Genomic DNA, 22,513 nt, shown 5'->3' with positions numbered 1-22,513 from the left:
TTAATTTAGTAAAAAGGCATGACGTATTGCATACAAATCATGGCAAGAGTTTTTCTTTTTCTTTTTTTTATTAATGCAGAGAACAAAAACATACAAAAGTATAAACATACATCACATAATATCAACCACAAAAAAAACAAAAACAAAAAAACAATAAGTAATAAAATAGAACTAAAGAAAAGAGGGCCAAAATCTAAACAAAATTACACATGATCAAAGGCGGAGCAAATTCTAACAGTCCTTATAGCTTTCTTATTAGTAGATACTGAGATTACATTCAAAAAGTTTTCCATTTATTTAAGAAAAACAGAGAAGACAGTTTTACAGTTGGAGAATTTGCATTTGTGAATGTGAAATTTGTTTAGGGAAAAAAATAAATTAATAACAAAACTGATATTTTCGTTTTGTGGGGTCAGTGTCATAATACCCAAATATAATGTTTTTCATATGTACTGAGAAGCCTTCCAATAGGGCTTGGGCACCGAGTTGCATTCTGGGACGTGGCGGCCATGTTGCTAGCCTCTCGAATGTAAACATACAGCAAGTTGAACGAGAAGAGCAGAGTTGGGAGAAAGAAAAAAGATGTTAAAATCGCAAAAGGTTGTGGGATTTATAGGGATACGCTAAATAGGGATGCCAGGGACCGGTATGTGGACAAAATCGGCACTATTAACGGTTTGGATCCATATGAAATTCCCAACAAATAGTGGAGTACCGACGGAGACTTGCTGCCGCACTTTTGCATTACAGATATCTTCGGCTACCTTGTTTGTTTTGTGAGCACCTACACTTCAGAATAGTTCCGAAGCTACAAGTCATTGAAGTCTCATGTACAGTTCACAAATGGATGGGTTCAGGAGCTGCAGATCATAGAATCGGAACAGCGGCAAACAGTATACAGTAATCTGGTAAGCTGCGCTCTACCTAGCTGCTAGTTTAGTAACATAGACAGTAAAATAAATGGACACAGCGACCCCATTGGAACTCAATTAAGACAAGTGAAGCCCATTTTTAGCACTTCCGTTTCTGACACGCAGACTCAAACTAACCTTGATGACGTCAGCAACCTGTCTGACAGATGTAAATCTTCTAGTAGCTGTGCGTGCAAACTGCCATCGTTAATCTTGCAGAGACAGCGAGCTTGAGCGGGGAATTCTTTGGCATGAGTGAGCAGGAGTAAGTATTCTGATTAATTATTTTGTATAGTATTTTAAAATGTAACGCCAGGGCTTGTATCTATGGGCTTCTCTCTTGACGCCTCCCCGATTGCCTGCAAACTTCTCCTGTCTGTACGGTAATTTCTCTACTGTGCGACAGAGAGTCGAGTGGTTATGACGCAATCGTTAGCCTATTTTTACAAATAGGCCATAATGTAACATAGAAGGTAATAGAGCCCTTTATACATTGTCGTGTATCTTTAGAAATAAATAATGGACAAATGGAGTCTTTAAACGCCTCAGATGTAAAGTTATTCGCTGTCAAAGTGACGCCAAAATGAATGGGAGTCAATGGAATGCTAACGCAAGTGAAGTTCTGCTACAAGATGGCGGCACGCGGCCGACTTGAACTTCCGGTCGACTTCCTTCCCGCCTGTTTAGAAACCGTTGGTGCTAACAACCATTCACACATGGACTTTTAACAATGTGTTTCAAAAGTGTAGTTAGTAGCTGTTAACCCTCCCGTTTTAGTATTTTCCTGTAAAATATCCCGTTAGCCCTCCAATCTGACCTGTCAAGTCTCTGTGTTGTTGTCCTGTTGTTGCTACTCCTTGCCCTTCTAGCGAAACAGATGTTTTCAAAGCATCGTTTTGCTTACTTGAAAGCAACCTTAGCGTGATGTTGGGCTTTTTAAGATAGCGTGGTTGTTGTGAGAGCACGATTTCATGCCAATCTGTAACTAAAGTCACATTAGACCTAGCTTCACAAATTGCTTAACGTTAGTTGATGCAGCAGTTTTGTAGTACGAATTTTTGCTGTCAGCAGAGGGGTAGCAACAAAAAGATGAATGTTGAAATTTCCCATATTTTGGATGAGTAACCCGAAAAATTTCCCTTATTTTCAATGTTGACTTAAGCTATATAAATTAATCTTCAGATGTTATGGTCTCCGTGTTCGCGCCTCCAAGCAGGAAAGCGGTGTAAAGTTAATCCATTCTCATTTTATTTTCCCAATGGCGATTATGTGTTGTACACCCCACAATACAGCTACGGTTTACCATGGTTGAAATAGATTTTTAATTAATCAAATTAAGACACACGGATGAGAGGGAGTATGTCTAAACACTGCGCAGTAGTCGGTGTAGCAGTAAAGGAGGCTATCAACGTGGCGGCCACGCCAAGTAATGACGTCACGACGCCCAAGCCCTATATGCGCGCCACTCTCTGGCGCCACTGAGTGGCGTCTTTACCATAGACAGTAAAGGAAATGGACACAGCGATCCCATTGGATTCAACGGAGAAAAATGGTCAATTAGAAGCAAGCACTTTGTGGGGGTCGGGCGTACTGCGCAGACTCAAACTGAGCTTGATGACATAAATGTCACGTGAGCAACCTGTACGTCTTCTAATCGCTGTGCCAAGAGAAATCTGAATCACCCACCGAATCTTCCAGAGAAGGCGAGCGTGAACAGGAGCAAATTTTGGTAAGTATTCTGATTAATTATCTCCCTTGACTTTATGCCGCCACGTTCCCCCGATAGCCTCATAGACAGTAAAAGATTGTCTCCTCCTTCTCCTCCTGTCCATACGGTAATTTCTCTACTGTGCAACAGAGAGTCGCTGGATATGACGCAATCGTTAGCCTATTTTTTACAAAAACTGCTTCTACGGGAACATAACGTAAGATACAAGGTAATGGAGCCTTTTATACATTTTCGTGTTTCTTTAGAAATAATTAGTGGACAAATGGAGTCTTTAAACGCCTCAGATGTATCTGTCTTGAGCAACAACAAATATTAGGAAATATTCTATACCACAGAATGGCACTATTAAGCAGTCAAAATTAAGTATTGCAGAGAGTTGTGTAGTAATGTACCATTTATTTGTATAATATACCATATGCTTCTTAAACTACAGGTTCTCTTATGAACAACAGCTCAGTGTCTAGTCTCATGAGCCATAAATACAAGATAACAGTAACATCAGAAAGTAATATTTTATAGTCCAGTAAGTTATTTCATTAATCACTTCTACTGATGAGTGTTTCTAATGTCTCATAAGAGTTATTTGTTTAGGAATCAATAGAAATAAACTAAATCAGGTTTAAAACAACTAGAGGTTTAGTAAATGACAATTTTCTTTCTTTTTCTTTTTTTGGGTGAAACCTTTATGAAAATGTAGATATTTGCATTGACAAACAGCTTCAAAATTTAGAGAACATAATTTGACATTATTTTCCCTTCAGTTTTATACCTTGAATTTTCTATAATTGGTATTTAAAAGGTTTTTATAATTAATTTTTTTAGAATTTATCTTCATAAAACCAACAGAAACCCTGTTTATGGACTTCGCCATTCTTTATTATTTTGCTGAATACTGTTTTGAATGCTGAAAAATGTTCAGTGCTGGCATATTGGCCATTAGCAACTTTGCTTAAAGGGTTAGTTGACCAAAAAATTAAAATTAGGCCATGTTTTAGTCATTCTCAAGGCATCCTATGTGTATATGATTTTCTTTTTTCAGACAAATCCAATCTGAGTGAATTAAAAATTGTCCTGGCTTTTCCAAGTTATTAAATGGCAGTAGACAGGTGTGTGTTTTTCTCAGCAGTCCAAAAATAGTCAAATAAAATGCACCCATCCATCAATAAAACGTGCCTCACATGGCTCTGGGGGGTGAATAAAGGCTTCCTGTAGTAAATCGATGCGTTTTTTGTAAGAAAAATGTCCATGTTTAAAACATTGTGAAAAAAAACATTTCTGTCCCACTGACTATCATATATGCAAGCCTAATTTTGTGATTCTACTTCGTGATTGGCATATTGTTGTCTCTCCTCCGCTCTTCCGTGTTCGTCAGTAAACATCGGATGCATGCATGACTCCTATGCCCTACGTCATCCACCCGGAACGGCTCTCACGAAAGTGAGAGAAAAGTGTTTAAATATGTTTTAAATAACATTTTAAATATGTATATTTTTCTTACAAAAACACATGGATTCGCTACAGGAGGCCCTTATTCACCTCTCAGAGCCATGTGAGGTACTTTTTATTATGAATTGATGCACATTATTTGACTATTTTTGGACTGTTGAAAAAAACACCCATCTATTGCCATTATAAAGCTTTGAAGAGCAAGAATAGTTTTTAATATAATCCGACTGGATTTGTCTGAAAGAAGAAAGTCATACACACCTACGATGCCATGAGTTTGAATAAAGCATGTGTTTTTGGGTTAACCAACCCTTTAAGAGTCATGCTTTACTCTGAACATGCAGTGCAACAGACTATTATTTAAAAGGAAAACCTCTTTACACCGATATATTTTCTGATCATTGTAAAAATGGTGTGACAGATTAGATTGTTAGAATTGGATTAAGAAAAAAAATGTGTTGACAGCAAATTGCTTGTTCAATTTAAATGTGAATGAAAGTGTTGTCTCTATCATTAAATAAATTACATTAAAAAAAGTGTTTTGTCATCTTTATTTAAAATTTAAGGCAGTGGGGTAACATTTGTTTACGATTATTGATCGAATTCAATTCAATTTAAGTTTATTTGTATAGCGCTTTTTACAATACAAAGTATCGAAGTAAAAAAAAACAAAAATCCTTGTTGACACAACTTGATTTAGTTGACTGGACTAGAAAATAATAGTCAAGTCAATTTAAAGAAATTTGTTACCTGAACTAATTCCACTCTAATTTGAAGTTGTTTCAACAATAATTTTTTTGTCAAGATAACAAAAAAATTTTAGGCAGCGGGGTAACATAATGTTTTTAGTTGACTCAACAAATTCTTTATTACAGTGTACAAATGACATGTTCATGTGGTTATAAAGCAGGCAAACATCACAGAGGCTACATAACACAGATGCACTAATACTTATACTGTAAAAGATCTAACTTTATTACAATATTAAAGCAGAACAAAATTAAAACATTAAACATTCGAGTCATTGTGTCATCAACATAAATCAGCCAATTTTTTTTTTTGCAATTACAAAGACGAAAATTAATGTAATGCCAAACAATTCCTGTTGGGTAAAATAAAGTTTAGCTCTACATGTTTTCTTGTTAAATATCCTGTTTTACTCAGAAGTCCAAGGGTTTAAAATTCTGGTTCATGTTGAATCTAACAACCATTAGCTGCAAATGAAAGGAGGACAGTGGTGCATGCACACAAACACAAATGTTAATTTGACCACATGCACATTCAGCCAAACAGCATTAATGACAATAATAATATTTGCTCAGTAAAATATGATTATAATGACATGTGATAAATCATTCAGCTGTTATACCTCTCATCCTGCAGCACTTGAAGATCAGCATGACTGTCACTAGCAGATATGGACAAATTGTCAGTACAGAACTGAGTGTGTGGAGGACAGAGATCTGAGATTCTGAATGAGAAACTGAAAAAGAAACACATAAACACTTTATCAAGCACTATATCTGAATGAGAGCATATCAAGTAATAAATCAGCTCACAGGTTCATTGACTTTTACCTCTGACTGAGATCCAGCTCTTGGGTGACTCTCCTCTCTCTGGGTGTTTGCAGTAGTAGAAACCCTCATGTGACTTTGAGACAGTAGAGATGATCATCTCTGTAGTTTGACTCTGGATGAGTGATCCATCTTTATAGAAATCAACTCTGAGGATTGGTAGGGTTGAATTTTGAAATAAACAACGTAGAGTCAGAGAATCTCCTTCAATCACAGGATGAACAGGACTCTCCAGAATCATATCAACTACAGAAACAGAGGAAATGTGTGCTGATTGTAAATAGTATATTGCAACTATATGGTAACAAATATTTAATAATAATAAAGATTGTAATTTTTCTTAAATTTCAAATTTTCTTACAAAACATCTCAGGTTACGAATGTAAGCATGGTTCCCTGAGTAGGGAACGAGACACTGCGTTCTAGTGGGGAACACCTCGTCATGACCCGTGTCTGAAGCAAACATTAAAAAAACACCAATGAGTTGGCCGGCGACAGCCTCTGGCGTCACTACCGGCGCAACTATAAATAAGCGCCAGAAGAACACGTCATTCACTTCTTCGTCTGAGGCTTAGTATTTTAGCGTGTTTACTTAATGGTTCCTAAGCTTTGCAGAGGTGCTGACCCGCACGGGAGAGGCAAGCTCAAACCTCTGGCGAAGGGAGCATCACCTGAGGCAGTATATACAGGAACACTTCCGTAACTGCCTCCTCCACTTCCCGCTGGATGTGACAACACAGCTAAGTGGCCTGGAGGCCCCTCAGGGTGACCTGGCCGGATATCCATGAAATTCCCTGCAGTGCTGTGCCAGGTCTGATGATCAGCGTGGCTCCCCCGCAGAAGCCTGCGATCTCATACCAGAGCATGAGACCGGATGGCCGGTGCTGACAAATTTTTAATAAATGCCGTAACTGAGCACTGGAAAGGAAACTTACAGAGTTTATTAGTAGACACATAACAACCAGCAATTTAATACACATAAGTATATAAAGAAAGGGTTACATATTCACCTCCACCCTCCTGCATTGGAGCCCCGCTAAGGTAAGGTGGTTGCTATGAGCATAGGAGACAGTTAAGTTTCCACCTAACCTTGATCAGGTGGATCAGGTGGAGAGCTGGTGGTTACAGGGGAATTAGGAAGGGGAGGATAAAACTTAAAAACACCCAAATGAGTGAGTAGCTACCTAGGTATCACTCTGATTTGGATGAGAACACTGCCTCGTCTGGATCACGTCACTCAGGTCCTGCTTATCTCCGCGTGAATCATGATTCCTCTTACCCCTTCCCGTAGGCAGGAGAGGAGTGTGAGCCGCGACACTAACCTTCTACGCCCATCTTTGATCCTCAGATCGAGACGGGCCAGGACCCCTATGTTGTTCGGGCTCGGACCTGGACCTTCATGGTATGAACGATTTAAAGGCAGCAGAGTGTGCCCTTGCCACTCTGAACTTGTTGACGGCGGTACCGAAAAGTTCGGAAAGTGAGACCGGAGCATCGAGAAGAAAGCCCCTTTCTTTCTTCCCGATGTTTGCCAGATTCACCCACAGATTTCTCTCCGTTACCACCATGGCCGCCATAGACCTACCCATGGTGGAGGCGGCCTGCTTGATTGCATGGAGAGAGAGGTCTGTGGTGCGGCGCAGCTCAGCTACCTGGTCAGCTGAAAGGCCCTCGCCTTTATCCAGGTCCTTCAGCAGATCAGCCTGATAAACCTGAAGCACTGCCAATCGTGTGCAACGAAGCCACAGCCTGACCTGCTGCTGCGTATGCTCTGCCATTTAAGCCAGATGTATTCTGGAGGGGCTTAGATGGCAAAGAGGGAGATTTAAGAGAGAATGTTTCCCCCACAGAGGGGGCATCCTCTCATAGCCGTCTTTGTGCATCACCTCGATGTTGGCATAACTCGTATGCTGAAACCGATGGATGCAAGATGAAACGGCCTCTTCCATTCTTTTTCGACTTCTGCATATAAATCAGGCAAGAATGGAAGGCTCACCTGGGCTTGAGAGCTATGGTCAGACAAATACACTTTGCTGCCACGCTTCCAAGGCAAGTCCAATGTTGCTGTGGCGCGATCCATAAACTCTAACAGCATTTACATACCCAGGGCAGGAGGATTGAGAAGGCTCAGCCTCAGCCTCTTCGCCAACCTCAGACATCTTCTGCTCTTCCTGGGCAGAACCCTGCAGAGCACTAACTTCAATATCAGAAAGTGTTAATGACATCACATCTTCCTCCTGAAGTTCACTCTCGTCTGCCGCTGAAGAGTGCGAAAGGGAAAGTCCCTCTCTAAACTCCTCAGCGAGATCCACCTGTGATCCCCACGAGCTCATTCTCCTCCGTGCCTCAGCAGCGGCGGGGCCTGAACCGTGGGAAGCAGATGGCTGTCCCTCTTTCCTCCAAAAGAGAGACATACAAGAGCGGAGCTTTTTCATAGAAAAACGCATACAATACAGGCAGATTGCCTCATAGGCTGTCGACGGCCAACTCTGTTTTTTCAATCTATGCTTCAGACATGGGTCACAATGAGGTGTTCCCCATAGCGCCCCCTAGAAGACACAGTTCAAAGTTCCCCTGAAAGAGAACTACATTTTTGGTATCTCTTGCCCACTGAGTGTTTGTTTGTATGTACTGTAGTGCAGACTGATGCTTCCTGATTTTGTTTAATCATCTGCTTTGTGTACTGCATTGTAAATGTAAATAAAAAATTATTACACACACACACACACACACACACATATATATATATATATATATATATATATATACATATACATATACATATACATATACATATATCACCTTGATATTTTAGCGCGGATATATACCTAACCGAATCTGTAGGGGGCGAGAACGAGTCTTTAAACCTGTGTGTACTGTAAGCTATGCCTACTGTGAAATTACCACATCAAACGTGACTTGCTAACATGGATGCAGCTAAGATGCCACCGGGTTTGCTTCAGGGAATTTATTTGTATTTTTTTTAAAGAAGCTTCCCAATGGAAACCTCGACAAGATGCACGCCTGTTTCACACATAATCCGTCTGCAGTGCATATGCAGTCCGTGTGCGTTACGTATGTGGTGCTGAAGCAGCACGGACTCATATTCATTATACTTTCACACAGGACACATTTGCAGTCCACTACTCGGTACGTGACCGATCGCTGCACTGCTGCAGACGCAACGCTCCTGGAATGTACTGATCCAACCGCATGAACACTGAAATCTGTTAACATGGGTGCGTAAAAAAAATATGCATCGCATACGCACCACAGACGGATAATGTGTGAAACAAGCGTAAGGTTGTTTGCACCTTGTGCAATGTGGAATTTGTTTACAGCTTTCTCATGCAGTTTTTGATGCATTTTGGAAACAGGTGATGAGCCCCTGGTCTAATGCACCACCTGTCTTGAGAAACCAGTTCTCAAGAGACTTAGCTCTCTGCAGTGCAAAAGTGGGTGTTTGTCACCTTGTGGGTGTTTTCAAACTGCTGGGTGTTTCTAAATCATGCACTCTAAATGATCCCCCTTACCCAACCCAACCCCACCCCTAAACCTAACGTCACTATGACGTCAACCAATCAGGTATCATGGTGTAAAAACACCCTGATCTGGTAACTCCCATTACTTTCCTGCAGAGACCTATACTTGGTTCTCAAAGACTTAACGTTACTTTTAGTCATTATTTTATTTGGGTAGCACACATATTCTGAATGCCTTCGGCAGAATTCAAATGAGCCATTTTAATCTACGTAGATTAATTCCAAGATTACAGTGAGATTAATCTAGATAAAAAAAAAATTATGCCCACCACTAATATATATATATATATATATATATAGATACAGATACAGAAACACAAACTCACGGTGTACAGTGATATTAACAGGATGACTGTTCTCTCCAGATTCAGACTGACACCAGTACACTCCAGTGTCTGATGTTCTGCTGGAGTTGATTTTACATGTAGATCCTGTCTGTGATCCCCACAGAGATGAACAATCTTCCAGCCACCCATTGTATGTGTATCTTCTCACTCTCCATCTTTCAGAGTTACTTTGTTCCTCACAGCTCAGAGAGAGAGAGACAGATGTGAAGTGTTGAGTTCTGCTGGGACTGATGATCAGAGAGACTGGAGGAGAAACACCTGAGAAGACGATTACAGTCTGGAAATCAAGAGTTTTATTGATTTAACACTTTACACAATGTACACTGTTTCAAAACAAAATAATATATTTGTAGTAACCTTGTATTATGACAGAATCAAATTTCATAATAAATCATGCTCTTAAAAGATCAAGGAAAATTTCAGAAGTCTCTCATTTCATTCGGTGATTAAGTCTGAACTCACCAGTGACCCATAGTGGTTGTGTGTTGCTGTTCCATGTGTAATAGGGTGGTTTTTCTCTCACCTGCATTGCACACATAAACTCCTGTGTGATTTAGAGCAGCAGAACTGACAGTGTAGTTTCCTCCAGCTCCACTGTTGCTGTCTGAGAGCAGCTGATTATGAATGCTGTTGCCTGAATAAAGTGAGAGTGTAGAGTTACCTCAAGAAATAAGGAGTTATATTTACATGAGACGTTAAAATTACCTTTGGTATAATCAGTACTCAGACTAGTTTATTGTTTGATTTTTAATCTCTATTATATATATATATATATATATATATATATATATATATATATATATATATATATTAGGGGTGTAACGGTTCACAAAATTCACGGTTCGGTTCAATACGATACACTGGTGTCACGGTTCGGTTCGGTACGGTTCGGTACGTTTTAGATACAGCAAAAAGAAAAAATTGGCAGATAAATTTCCTTGATTTTTAAAAAATGTTTTATTTATTTTAACTAACAAAGTATGTTTTTTTTTTTTTACATTGAACAATGATGGAGCTATTCTTTACCCATCTTCTATAGTGTTTTCTTAGCAGCATACTGTATAAAACAAAAACAGCTCCTTATAAAAAAATTTAAATGTTATATTATTGTAGTAGTTATGAACAAATACAAAGATGTAACTTTTTATATGGAACTCTATAACTCTTTATATTGAGTGTGTTTTTACTCAATTGGTCCTCTATAGGGCTTATGTTTTTTGGAACAAAGCAGGAATTACGGTCTGTCTGAAATGGGCTCGTGAAGGAATATTGTAACTGGGCTCAATTACATTAAGCATGTTCTTAAAACCTACGTTTTCCACTACAGAGTATGGGCCTTTCAGACAGGACGCGGTATGCGTGGCGCTTGCCGCTGGGTTCAGCGTTGCCCTTCAGATACAACGCGATTTGCGCTGCGCTGCGCTATGGCGTAGGCGGAGTTTTAAAATCTTTTGGCGGTAGCTCTATCATAGTCTGTTGTTCCTTGAATGGAGATATGTCTCCATGACACAGCTTTCCTGACGATGTCCCTATACTACCTCAAACTAGTATCGTGCAGCTCAGGAAATTCTGACACACACAGTACTGTACTAGCCGTTCATTCATTTTGATTTCCGTGCTTGTTTTGGATCCTATTGGTCACGCTGGTAATCGTCACAGAGCGCAGCGGCAAAAGTTGAACTATTTTGAACTTTGACCGCGGCGTGCGCGCAAGCACGCAAATGATGCGCTCCGCTGCGCTTGCGCTTTGGTCGACGCAGCAACAAAACTTCCTTGCGCGGAGCAAGCCATTGAGATGAATGGGTTTTATAGCGCAGCGCCGCGCATACCGCGTCCTGTGTGAAAGGCCCATAAAGGCGCTCGCTCACTCAGTACGCGCTGAAGGCTCGTTGCAAAATGGCTAATGCGTTTAACAGACCAGAAATAGAAGATCCTCCAATAACCAACAGGTCTGGTGTTTGGGTGCACTTTGGATTCCCTGTAAGCTATAATGGTGATGATAGAATCAATGGTAAATAGTAAGGTCTCATATCCGCGGCTATAACGTAAATGTAGCCTTACCAATCGCCGTGGTGATGTCTTTTGCCCTGTTTGAATCCGTTGGAAATGTCTGTCTATATGCTGTGGGGATAGTTTGTTGTGTGTATGTTTCTCCTTTTTTTCGTCTTTTCCCAGATACTGACACACTAAGGTGATGTCGGTGTAAATGAGTTGACATGTTTCAAGTATTCCCGCTGGTGTTTTTTTTTTTTGTATTTCCGCTGGTGTACCCTAGATGCGACATTGTTGTTTTTTTATCCACCACTCTCTTGCCATCACCATTATAGCTTACAGGGAATCCAAAGTGCACCCAAACACCAGACCTGTTGGTTATTGGAGGATCATCTATTTCTGGTCTGTTAAACGCATTGACCATTTTGCAACGAGCCTTCAGCGTGTATTACTGAGTGAGCGAGCGTCTGACTGAGTAGCCTAACATAAACATATAAGTTGGTGTTTTTTTCTTCTTCGGGGGTGTCAAGGGCATTGCCTGTTACGTCGTTTGGGTTATTGGGCTACCTTGTTGAACGCATATCATTATATTTCACAATTTTTTTTTTATTTTCCAAATATAATTAATTAGTCCAACGAACCGTTCTGTCCATAATGCATACCGCGTACCGAACCGAAAGCCTCGTACCGAACGGTTCAATACGAATACGCGTATCGTAACACCCCTAATATATATATATATATATATATATATATATATATATCCATTTATATATATATATATCCATTTATATATATATATATATATATATACTAGGGCTGCTCCGATCACGATCGTATATACAGGTCCTTCTCAAAAAATTAGCATATTGTGATAAAAGTTCATTATTTTCCATAATGTAATGATAAAAATTAAACTTTCATATATTTTAGATTCATTGCACACCAACTGAAATATTTCAGGTCTTTTATTGTTTTAATACTGATGATTTTGGCATACAGCTCATGAAAACCCAAAATTCCTATCTCAAAAAATTAGCATATTTTATCCGACCAATAAAAGAAAAGTGTTTTTAATACAAAAAAAGTCAACCTTCAAATAATTATGTTCAGTTATGCACTCAATACTTGGTTGGGGAATCCTTTTGCAGAAATGACTGTTTCAATGCGGCGTGGCATGGAGGCAATCAGCCTGTGGCACTGCTGAGGTGTTATGGAGGCCCAGGATGCTTCGATATTGGCCTTAAGCTCATCCAGAGTGTTGGGTCTTGCGTCTCTCAACTTTCTCTTCACAATATCCCACAGATTCTCTATGGAGTTCAGGTCAGGAGAGTTGGCAGGCCAATTGAGCACAGTAATACCATGGTCAGTAAACCATTTACCAGGGGGTTTGGCACTGTGAGCAGGTGCCAGGTCGTGCTGAAAAACGAAATCTTCATCTCCATAAAGCTTTTCAGCAGATGGAAGCATGAAGTGCTCCAAAATCTCCTGATAGCTAGCTGCATTGACCCTGCCCTTGATAAAACACAGTGGACCAACACCAGCAGCTGACATGGCACCCCAGACCATCACTGACTGTGGGTACTTGACACTGGACTTCAGGCATTTTGGCATTTCCTTCTCTCCAGTCTTCCTCCAGACTCTGGCAACTTGATTTTCGAATGACATGCAAAATTTGCTTTTATCCGAAAAAAGTACTTTGGACCACTGAGCAACAGTCCAGTGCTGCTTCTCTGTAGCCCATTTCCTGCACACGCCTGTGCATGGTGGCTCTGGATGTTTCTACTCCAGACTCAGTCCACTGCTTCCGCAGGTCCCCCAAGGTCTGGAATCGGTCCTTCTCCACAATCTTCCTCAGAATCCGGTCACCTCTTCTCGTTGTGCAGCGTTTTTTGCCACACTTTTTCCTTCCCACAGACTTCCCACTGAGGTGCCTTGATACAGCACTCTGGGAACAGCCTGTTCGTTCAGAAATTTCTTTCTGTGTCTTACCCTCTCGCTTGAGGGTGTCAATGATGGCCTTCTGGACAGCAGTCAGGTCGGCAGTCTTACCCATGATTGCGGTTTTGAGTAATGAACCAGGCTGGGAGTTTTTAAAAGCCTCAGGAATCTTTTGCAGGTGTTTAGAGTTAATTAATTGATTCAGATGATTAGGTTAATAGCTCGTTTAGAGAACCTTTTCATGATATGCAAATTTTTTGAGATAGGAATTTTGGGTTTTCATGAGCTGTATGCCAAAATCATCAGTATTAAAACAATAAAAGACCTGAAATATTTCAGTTGGTGTGCAATGAATCTAAAATATATGAAAGTTTAATTTTTATCATTACATTATGGAAAATAATGAACTTTTATCACAATATGCTATTTTTTTGAGAAGGACCTGTATATATATATATATTATCATTATTATTATTTTTTTTTTTTGATGAAACCAGTTCAGTTCATTCAGATGTTATCACATGAAGCACACTTCTGGGCCCTATATTAATGATCTAAACGCAGTTTAAAGCATGTAACGTGAAGTTGAGATGTTGCTCGGAGAGAAGGAGAAAACCCAAATAGGCGTTAGCAAATAAATGAAAATGCACGAGGGATGACGTTGTTTCTTTCCCGTGTTTAATAAAAGTACTTAAACATCACACACTCGTACACATACATGTGGAGTTTAGTGAGGAAAAGAAAAGAAGACTAAAAACATCTAACTCCGGTCACAAAAGAAAATATTAAACTCAGAGATTGGTAGAGCGGGTAACTCCTCTCCCCACCTATCAGTTCTACCCATAGACAGTAAAATAAATGGACACAGTGACCCCATTGGAACTCAATTGACAAGTGACAAGTGAATCCCATTTTAAGCGATTTTTAGCACTTCCGTTTCTGATGCGCAGACTCAAACTAAGCTTGAATTCAGCAACCTGTCTGACAGATGTAAATCTTCTAGTAGCTGTGCGTGCAAACTGCCATCGTTAATCTTGCAGAGACGGCGAGCTTGAGCGGGGAGTTCTTTGGTGTGAGTGAGCAGGAGTAAGTATTCTGATTAATTATTTTGTATAGTATTTAAAAAATGTAACGCCAGGGCTTGTATCTATGGGCTTCTCTCTTGACGTCTCCCCGATTGCCTGCGAGCTTCTCCTCCTGTCTGTACGGTAATTTCTCTACTGTGCGACAGAGAGTCGAGTGGTTATGATGCAATCGTTAGCCTATTTTTACAAATAGGCCATAATGTAACATAGAAGGTAATAGAGCCCTTTATACATTGTCGTGTATCTTTAGGAATAAATAATGGACAAATGGAGTCTTTAAACGCCTCAGATGTAAAGTTATTCGCTGTCAAAGTGACGGCAAAATGAATGGGAGTCAATGGGATGCTAACGCAAGTGAAGTTTTGCTACAAGATGGCGGCACGCGGCCGACTTCAACTTCCGGTCGACTTCCTTCACGTCTGGTTCTACCTCAGACACCTTCTACGCACATGCGCAGTTCTCGTCTTTTCATATTACCATAAAAGTGACCGTTACAAAGTCCCCCCTGACAAATAAAGGCTGTACACAACCAGGGAGCATTACTGTTTCACTTAACAACCATATATACATGCCACAGTTGAAAAGTTGACTCTCAGGGTAAGGGAAAAAAAGAGGAAGAAAAAAATGCACATCCAATAACAGTCTCACAAAACTGTACATTGCACTGACGTTCAATAAAACAAACCTGTGTGCAGGTTCATCAAACTTAACATATGTCAGCAAACAACAAGTGACAACCAAAACCCTTGTTTTATCCCACCTTGCTTAACTTCAATCTTGCGTGTGTGATATGGGTTCGTCCACCTATTAGCTGTCCAGTCAGAAGTAATTCTGGGGTTTTTTCTCTGTCTCAAGTTATAATGGTCAGTACCCTGAAAAGGGGAATTTGAGTCAAGTCCATGAGTGGCAAAGTCACGGCTCATGTCAGAGTGCTCTGTGTCTGGAAAAACAGCACCGTCAAGTGTCATTTCAGATAAGGTCTCTGAGAAAACGTCATTGGGCAGTTCGGTCAACCAGTCTTCAGCAACACTTAAAGCAGTATCATCAGATTCTCCAGGCCCGTTTTGGATAGAGGCACCTTCGTCTGACGATTGTTCATTGTCACACTTATCAGAGAGTTCCTGTCTGGGCAAAGCATTATTCCATGAGTGAAAGGGCTGAAGGTTCACAACGTGAAACACACCAACATCCTCACCAGTATCAACTTTTCCAGCAGGTAGTTAACATCCGACAGCACTTTCGAGTTCCTGTATGGACCAGAGTATACTGGAGCCAGCTTGGCTGTAAAGTTCACCAATGCATTAGACTTTGGGTGTGTTTTCACTTTAACCAGATCATCCACAACATAAGAAACAGAACGCCATTTTAGGTCATAGTATCGTTTCCTACATTTATTGCCTTCATCTAGGGCTATTCTGGTGTGATCATGAGCGTCTTGCAAGGAAGCTCTCAAATTCTACGGGTATGTTACATCTGGGTCATCCACTCCCTCCACATTCGGCTGTGTAACCAAATCAAGCGGAGTTTCCAGTTCACGTCCATACAACATCATTGATGGTGACAGGCCCGTACTCTCATGTGGCGCAGTACACAGAGCAAAACATATCTGAGGTATATATCTGTCCCACGAGATGTATTGGTCGTCCACGTATGCACGAATGGCAGTTTTTAAGGTACGGTTCACTCTTTCAGTAGCATTAGTCTGTGGGTGATACGCCGTAGTCAACCTGTGTTCTGTACCCAGGGCAGCCACCACATCTTCAAATAGGTTACTCACAAATGGCGTACTGCGATCTGAAATCAGGTAAGTTGTTGCACCATGTCTGGCAATGATTTCGATCAGGAACTTACTTGCAGCCACTTGCACTGTCGCCGTTCTGACTCCAATTACCTCCACCCACTTAGAGAAGTAGTCGACAAATACAAGAATATACTAATTTCCATTCTGCGTCCGAGGGAGAGGGCCCACAAAGTCAACTCCAGTATATTCCCAGGGCTTTTGTGGTTTGATTGGGACCATCAGGCCTGCTGGTTTCTTTTGAATAGGCTTTGTAAATTGACACACGGAACATGAGGTAACATATCTCTTCACATCCTCCGTCATTTTTGGCCAGAAGAATCTAATCCTAAGCCTGGACAATGTTTTGGTAATTCCTAGGTGTCCAGCAGTAGGGCAGTCATTGTAGTATTTTAACAAAGTACCCCTGATGGATGTAGGTGCGTAGAATTTGAGCTGTTTCATTGGATACAACCCACAAGTTACTTTAGGGTCTCTGACATACAACAACCCATCCTGAATGACATACTTTTCATCCACCTCCTCTTGTCCGGCACTGTTCAGGGCACGTAAAATATTACCGACCACTGGGTTTTTTCTTGTAATTGCCTTAACTGTGCTTTGTCCGAAAGCATGACTGAGGACAAACTAAGGAGATCCATTCCACCAATGATTGCATAATCTGGCAGAATGTCCATTGGGGCAGCCTCACATTGAATTGGGTTGCGGGACAAAGCGTCTCGGACCTTGTTTTGTACACCAGGCTTATGCAAAATACTAAAATCTAAGTCCTGCAAGCATAAGGACCATCTTGCTAGACGTCCTGAAGGGTTTGGGCGATTCATCAGCCATTTCAGGCTATTATGGTCTGTGTAAACTGTCACATGAAGGCCCTTTACATAGGGTCTAAAGCACTCCAAAGCCCAAATCACTCCTAAATACTCATTTTCTGGCGTTGAGTAGGGTTTCTCAGCCTTATGTAGAGTTCTGCTCGCAAAAGCCACAACAACATCTCGTCCAAAGTTGTCTTTTTGCATTAAAGCTTCACCCAGACCCAGGTCACAAACGTCCGTGTAAACATAGAATGGCTGTGTGAAATTTGGAAAACATAAGATTGGCGCTGACGTGAGACAGAACGGTGTTTCCTTCCGGGTGAGACGGAAAAGTGGTTCTGCTTTACTCGCATAGACAGGGACGAAGTGCCAATAATAGCCTGTAAGGCCAAGGAATCCTCTGACATCCTTTGCGTCTTTTGGTGTTCTGAAGTCCGTCATCGCCTTTACTTTTTCAGGGTTTGGTGATATACCCTCAGGTGTGACACAGTAACCAAGACATATGAGCTCACTTAAACAGAACTGATATTTGCTCAGCTTCAGAGAGAGACCTGCCGTCTGCAGTCTTGACAGAACCTCCAGAAGATCCTCAAGGTGTTATTCAAAGGTCAGAGAAGCTATTAAAATGTCGTCCAAGTACACCGCACAGCATTTATAAGTTAGGCCAGTGAGGACAGTGTTCATGACCCTTTGAAAAGTAGCAGGGGCATTGCTGAGCCCGAAGGGAAGGACTTTGAACTGAAATAGGCCACAGTGAGATATAAAAGCAGTTTTCGGTCTAGACTTTCCCTTTACGGACACCTGCCAATACCCCTGTAATAGATTTCCCACAGGACAGAAAGTCCAATGAATCATCCACCCAGGGTAGAGGATATGAATCCTTCAGTGTGAGTTGATTTAGACCCCTGTAATCCACACATAACCTGGGTTCTCCACAGAGTTTCTTTACGATTATGACCGGTGCAGCCCATGGGCTTGATGAATTATCCTCTTCTTCTCTGGTGAAGTACGGTAGGGTGGTAAACTGACAGGCTTCGCACTACCTGTAGCAATTATGTGCTCTGCCATTGTATTTCCCAAGTGATCATCAAACATGCCCCAAAAATCTTCCACCAGGGCAAGGAACTGAGCTTTTTGTCCCTGTCTGAAGCATGCCTCCTCGACTTTCCTCATCAAATAAGATTTTTGGACACCCATGAAGATCATGCGCCCTACTACTGTAGTCTCCATCCATTCACTCGCTAGTTCACATGGTTCCAGCACAACAGTTCCTCTAAAGTTACTGTCCTGGATGGAATGTGAATGTTGACTGCAGCTCTTTGCATGAAATCCATTCCTAAGATAAGGGGTGAAGCGAGGTCAGGGACGATAACAAATCTATGGTAAAAACGTTTTCCATGGAATCCAATATTCAGCCAAATGATGCTGACTGGGATGCAAGTTGCTTTATTAGCTAATTGAATGGAGGGGGGGGCAACCAAGGATGCACTTTGTCACTGCTACCTGGAATGCCATATAATCACATGCCAAATAATATTAGTCCCCACTGTGGAAATGTAAACGTCTGTATCAAGGGCTGCATCAACTGCTCTGTTGCAGAGGTTTTCTTTGACAATGAATGGGGTGTTCCAGAATGAAGAAGAGGCCGGGTCTTCTACATGGTCCAAGATGAGTGGCTCAAGTGTGGACACTGGGGAATGTTGGGGCCTATTTACCTTCTGGAGGGAGGATTGCCCCTGTGAAATGTCCTCCCTCCCCTGAAGTTTCCCTTCCATTGGTCAGATTTACTTCCCTGCTCACCTCTGATGGTGCCTTTGTTCTCGCTACTCTGATTATATCTGCCATTCCATTTAGTGTTCATAAGTTCTGCATTGTAGCACCCCCAAAAATCTACTTGTGGTACAAAGTTACAGTTCTGACAATTTCGAGATGTGAAACCAGGTTTAGAGCATTTAAAGCAGTAAAGTTCACGTGGTAGTGTTTTCATTGGTAGCGGGGGCTCATTATGGCTGTATGGCCCAAGAACAGAATGGAGCTCATGTGCCCGAATCAGGAGGTCAATGACTGGCGTTATCTCCATACCATAAATCGCAACTCTGTATCGCTCCAACACATGCTTAGAAATTTGTTCAATTTGATCTTGTTCTGTTGGGGGAGACTTCAGCTTTTTGAATTCACTCAATAGATGCGCTACAAATGTTGGAAAAGGCTCATCAGGCACTTGAACACCGTCAAGGATGCCTCTCAAGATGCACTCCTGATTGTCTGATGGAAGAAACACACTTTTAAAGAGAGCATGGAATTGCGACCAGGCAGTTATGTGTTCGCTCAAGACTGAAAACCATTGTCTGGGCTCTTTCTCTAGGAAGCGAGGTAATTCTAGAAAGATCTGGGCATCACTCAGCCCCAAAGAGGTTCTGTATACTTCCACATACTTGAACACAGGGGGCGTCAAGTTTTGACTGATTCAAGACTGACACTAATGCTGTAGCCATACTATTAAACAGTGAAGAAGTGTGAGAGGGTTTTGTTGTATTTTAATGTGCTCTGTTTCAATCAGTGGCCATCACCGCAAATTTTGGTCTGACATGAACAAGTTGGGCCTGGGCATATGGTGTAGAAAAGGCAATTGGATCATTACGTGCAGGTAACGGGTTTGAAGTGGTTGAGTACATGTTTTTATTGTAATCGTCAATCATACCTCTCTGCAGATTAAGGAACTCCTTAGGCATTTTCGCAGCATTTCCACTTCAGACCTTAGCAACTCAACCTGTGTCTCCAGGCAGATAGTCAGCTTTGGGGCTCTCCTCCTAGGTTCAGACTCGAAAGGTAAAGTCAACTCAGTCATATCTGTCAAACCATCCACATATCGAGCCATTATTTTCAATATAAACAAAAAAAAAATCTATGTTATTCAGAAACTTTCAGAAAAACGTAAATTATTTAGTTTTCAACAAAAGTTAATAATAGTCCCCACTCACACATTATGACAACAATGATGTAAGTAAAATGGTCTTAATCATATCTTCACTCTTTCAATTCAGGACATCAACACAGAGGTAAAAAAAAATAAAAATAAATAAATAAATAAATAAATAAATAATAATGGTAATAATTAAGCGTAGAAATACCAACCCAGTTTATGAGTCTCATGTCAGATATATGTCATATGTCAGAAAAATCTTTTCAACCGTATAGCAAAAAATTTTCCCACTTTTTTTTCCTTCTTTTTGTTTCACAAAGGAATTACAAAATATCACATAATTATGTGGATTTCCCTGGCAACCTGTTGAACAGTTCTGAGGAAGCTGTGAATATGGAATTTCAGTTCGAATCCCAGTGGGGTTCTGATGAATCAGTCAACTGCTCAACGGCGAGCCAAGACATACAGTCATTGTCCCATGCTCTGTGTCCAAAACTATAACAGTCTACTGTCCAAACCAGAACACTTTTTCTTTCTTCAGCTGAAACTCTCGAACGGAATTAATGAACCGCTCGTGAACCAATGACTCCTTTCACGAATCTAAACAAATCATCGCACGTACCAGAATGAATCTCACGTGTCCAACCGCGTGCTTCTCAAAGCTTTGGCATGGGCCAAAAAAACTGAATAAATAAAATGTCCATAGGTCCGCAACAAAAGATAATATCCTCCATCGACTAGTCCAAAAGTCTGACCCGAGGGCCAGAGACAAGATGTTCAGGTGCCACTTTGTAACGTGAAGTTGAGATGTTGTTCGGAGAGAAGGAGAAAACCCAAATAGGTGTCAGCAAATTAAAGAAAATGCACGAGGGATGATGTCGTATCTTTCCAGTGTTTAATGAAAGTAACATCACACACTCGTCCGCATGCATGGGGAGTCGAGTGAGGAAAAGAAAAGAAGTATACAAACATCTAACTCCGGTCACAAAAGAAAATATTAAACTCAGAGATCGGTAGAGCGGGTAACTCCTCTCCCCACCTATCAGTTCTCCCTCAGCCACCCTCTACGCACATGCGCAGTTCTCGTCTTTTCAGATTAATATAAAAGTGACCATTACAAGCGCACGGTGCAGGTGCACTCAGGGCGTGTCCAAATCCACTTTTCTATTTAACGACAAAAAAACAGTTGGCGCGCCCAGGCGCATGGTCTAAACAGGTTGTCCCTATTCTCTTAATGAGTAATGGGTGTTTTTTGGGCGTAAAGTGCAATAAACCAATCAGAGTCTCATCTTCCATTCCCTTTAAGAGCCAGTTGCGCTCATGCCATGATGGATTTGCTATTTACACGGCGGAATTTGGCAACCGCAAAGAGAGAATGAGTCTCCAAGATGAAACGGAGCTGCTCATGTGGGAGCAAATATATTTAAATATATTTACATTTAATTAGCCTACAAAATAATCTTATGCATTGCAATCCTTTAAATCCAGTGTACCATATGATTGTTCTTCCCTGTGTTTAATAAGCAGCGTGTACGCTCTTTAAATAACAAAGAAAAAACATTGCGCCAGACTTTAGACCAGGTTTGAGTTGGTCTATGGTGCAGTCTATTTTCAGCTCGTTAAAATAGCATTGCGCCAGCAATGCACCTGAACACACCTCTTTTTTAGACCAGCACGCCCATGTCCGCAAAAATGAGTGCAAATGCATTTGCTAATTAAACGACGTGGCGCTGGATGGGAAAATGCGAACGGCGTCGGACTGAAACTAGCAAACACACTTGCGGGTGTATTATAGGGCCCTATATCTTACCTGATGAAGCAGTTACATTGTACCAGATGAATGTCCAGCCTGTAGAGGAGCCTTTAACCTCACAGATCAGAGTCACCGGATCTCCTTCAGTCAACCACTTCTGAGGAGAAACACTTAAAACTGCCTTGGGTCTATCTGAAATACAGAAATCACACATTAATGACGTTAAACTTCTGTTTGTGTGTGTGTGTGTGTGTGTGTGTTTATGAAGAGATGATTAAACTCACTTGATACTGTCAATGTAACTTCATCACTGATGTTTGATGTTCGTGATCCTCCTCTCTCTGCTCCATAACAGGAGTATTTACCTGCGTCAGACTCAGTAACAGAACTGAATGTGTGTTCCTGTAGTTCACTGAAAACACTGTCTGAACCGTCTTTATACCAGCTGTACTTCCAGCTAGAGACTATTTCACCATCAATGTCACATCTGAGAGTGACTGTCTCTCCTCTGAATACATGTTGACCAGGTTTAATGCTCACTTTGGCTTTTGGTCTTTCTGTACAACAACAATTCACAAATGAAAATATTTTTACTACATGATCAGTTACAGTACTTGATTTTAAAACACATGTTAAATCAGGTTACACTGAAGTGTTGTT

The 22,513-nt window shown here is 41.0% G+C and overlaps 2 protein-coding genes across 10 annotated transcripts in view; one reads left to right on the top strand and one right to left on the bottom strand.

Moving 5' to 3' along the window:
- Positions 1 to 22,513, top strand: part of LOC132151902 (Fc receptor-like protein 5) — a 628,771-nt gene that overhangs the window by 226,894 nt on the left and 379,364 nt on the right. The window lies entirely within an intron of this gene.
- Positions 5,108 to 22,513, bottom strand: part of LOC132151994 (high affinity immunoglobulin gamma Fc receptor I-like) — a 98,519-nt gene continuing 81,113 nt past the window's right edge. The window contains exons 6-9 of one of the 4 annotated variants that reach the window (XM_059560609.1): positions 9,529 to 9,807; positions 5,664 to 5,906; positions 5,456 to 5,569; positions 5,108 to 5,300 (exon numbers count right to left, since the gene is read on the bottom strand). In XM_059560609.1, coding sequence (XP_059416592.1) covers positions 5,287 to 5,300; positions 5,456 to 5,569; positions 5,664 to 5,906; positions 9,529 to 9,807 — 650 coding nt within the window. In that variant the 3' untranslated portion in view covers positions 5,108 to 5,286. Of the gene's footprint in view, positions 5,570 to 5,663; positions 5,907 to 9,528; positions 9,808 to 22,513 lie in introns of all 4 variants that reach the window. The other 3 variants (XM_059560599.1, XM_059560626.1, XM_059560619.1) reach the window with 3 other exon arrangements.

Source organism: Carassius carassius, chromosome 1 (assembly GCF_963082965.1).
Source record: "Carassius carassius chromosome 1, fCarCar2.1, whole genome shotgun sequence".
NCBI classification, from domain to species: domain Eukaryota; kingdom Metazoa; phylum Chordata; class Actinopteri; order Cypriniformes; family Cyprinidae; genus Carassius; species Carassius carassius.
The sequence above is the reverse complement of the archived record's forward strand: the minus strand, read 5'-3'. Positions and strand labels throughout refer to the sequence as shown.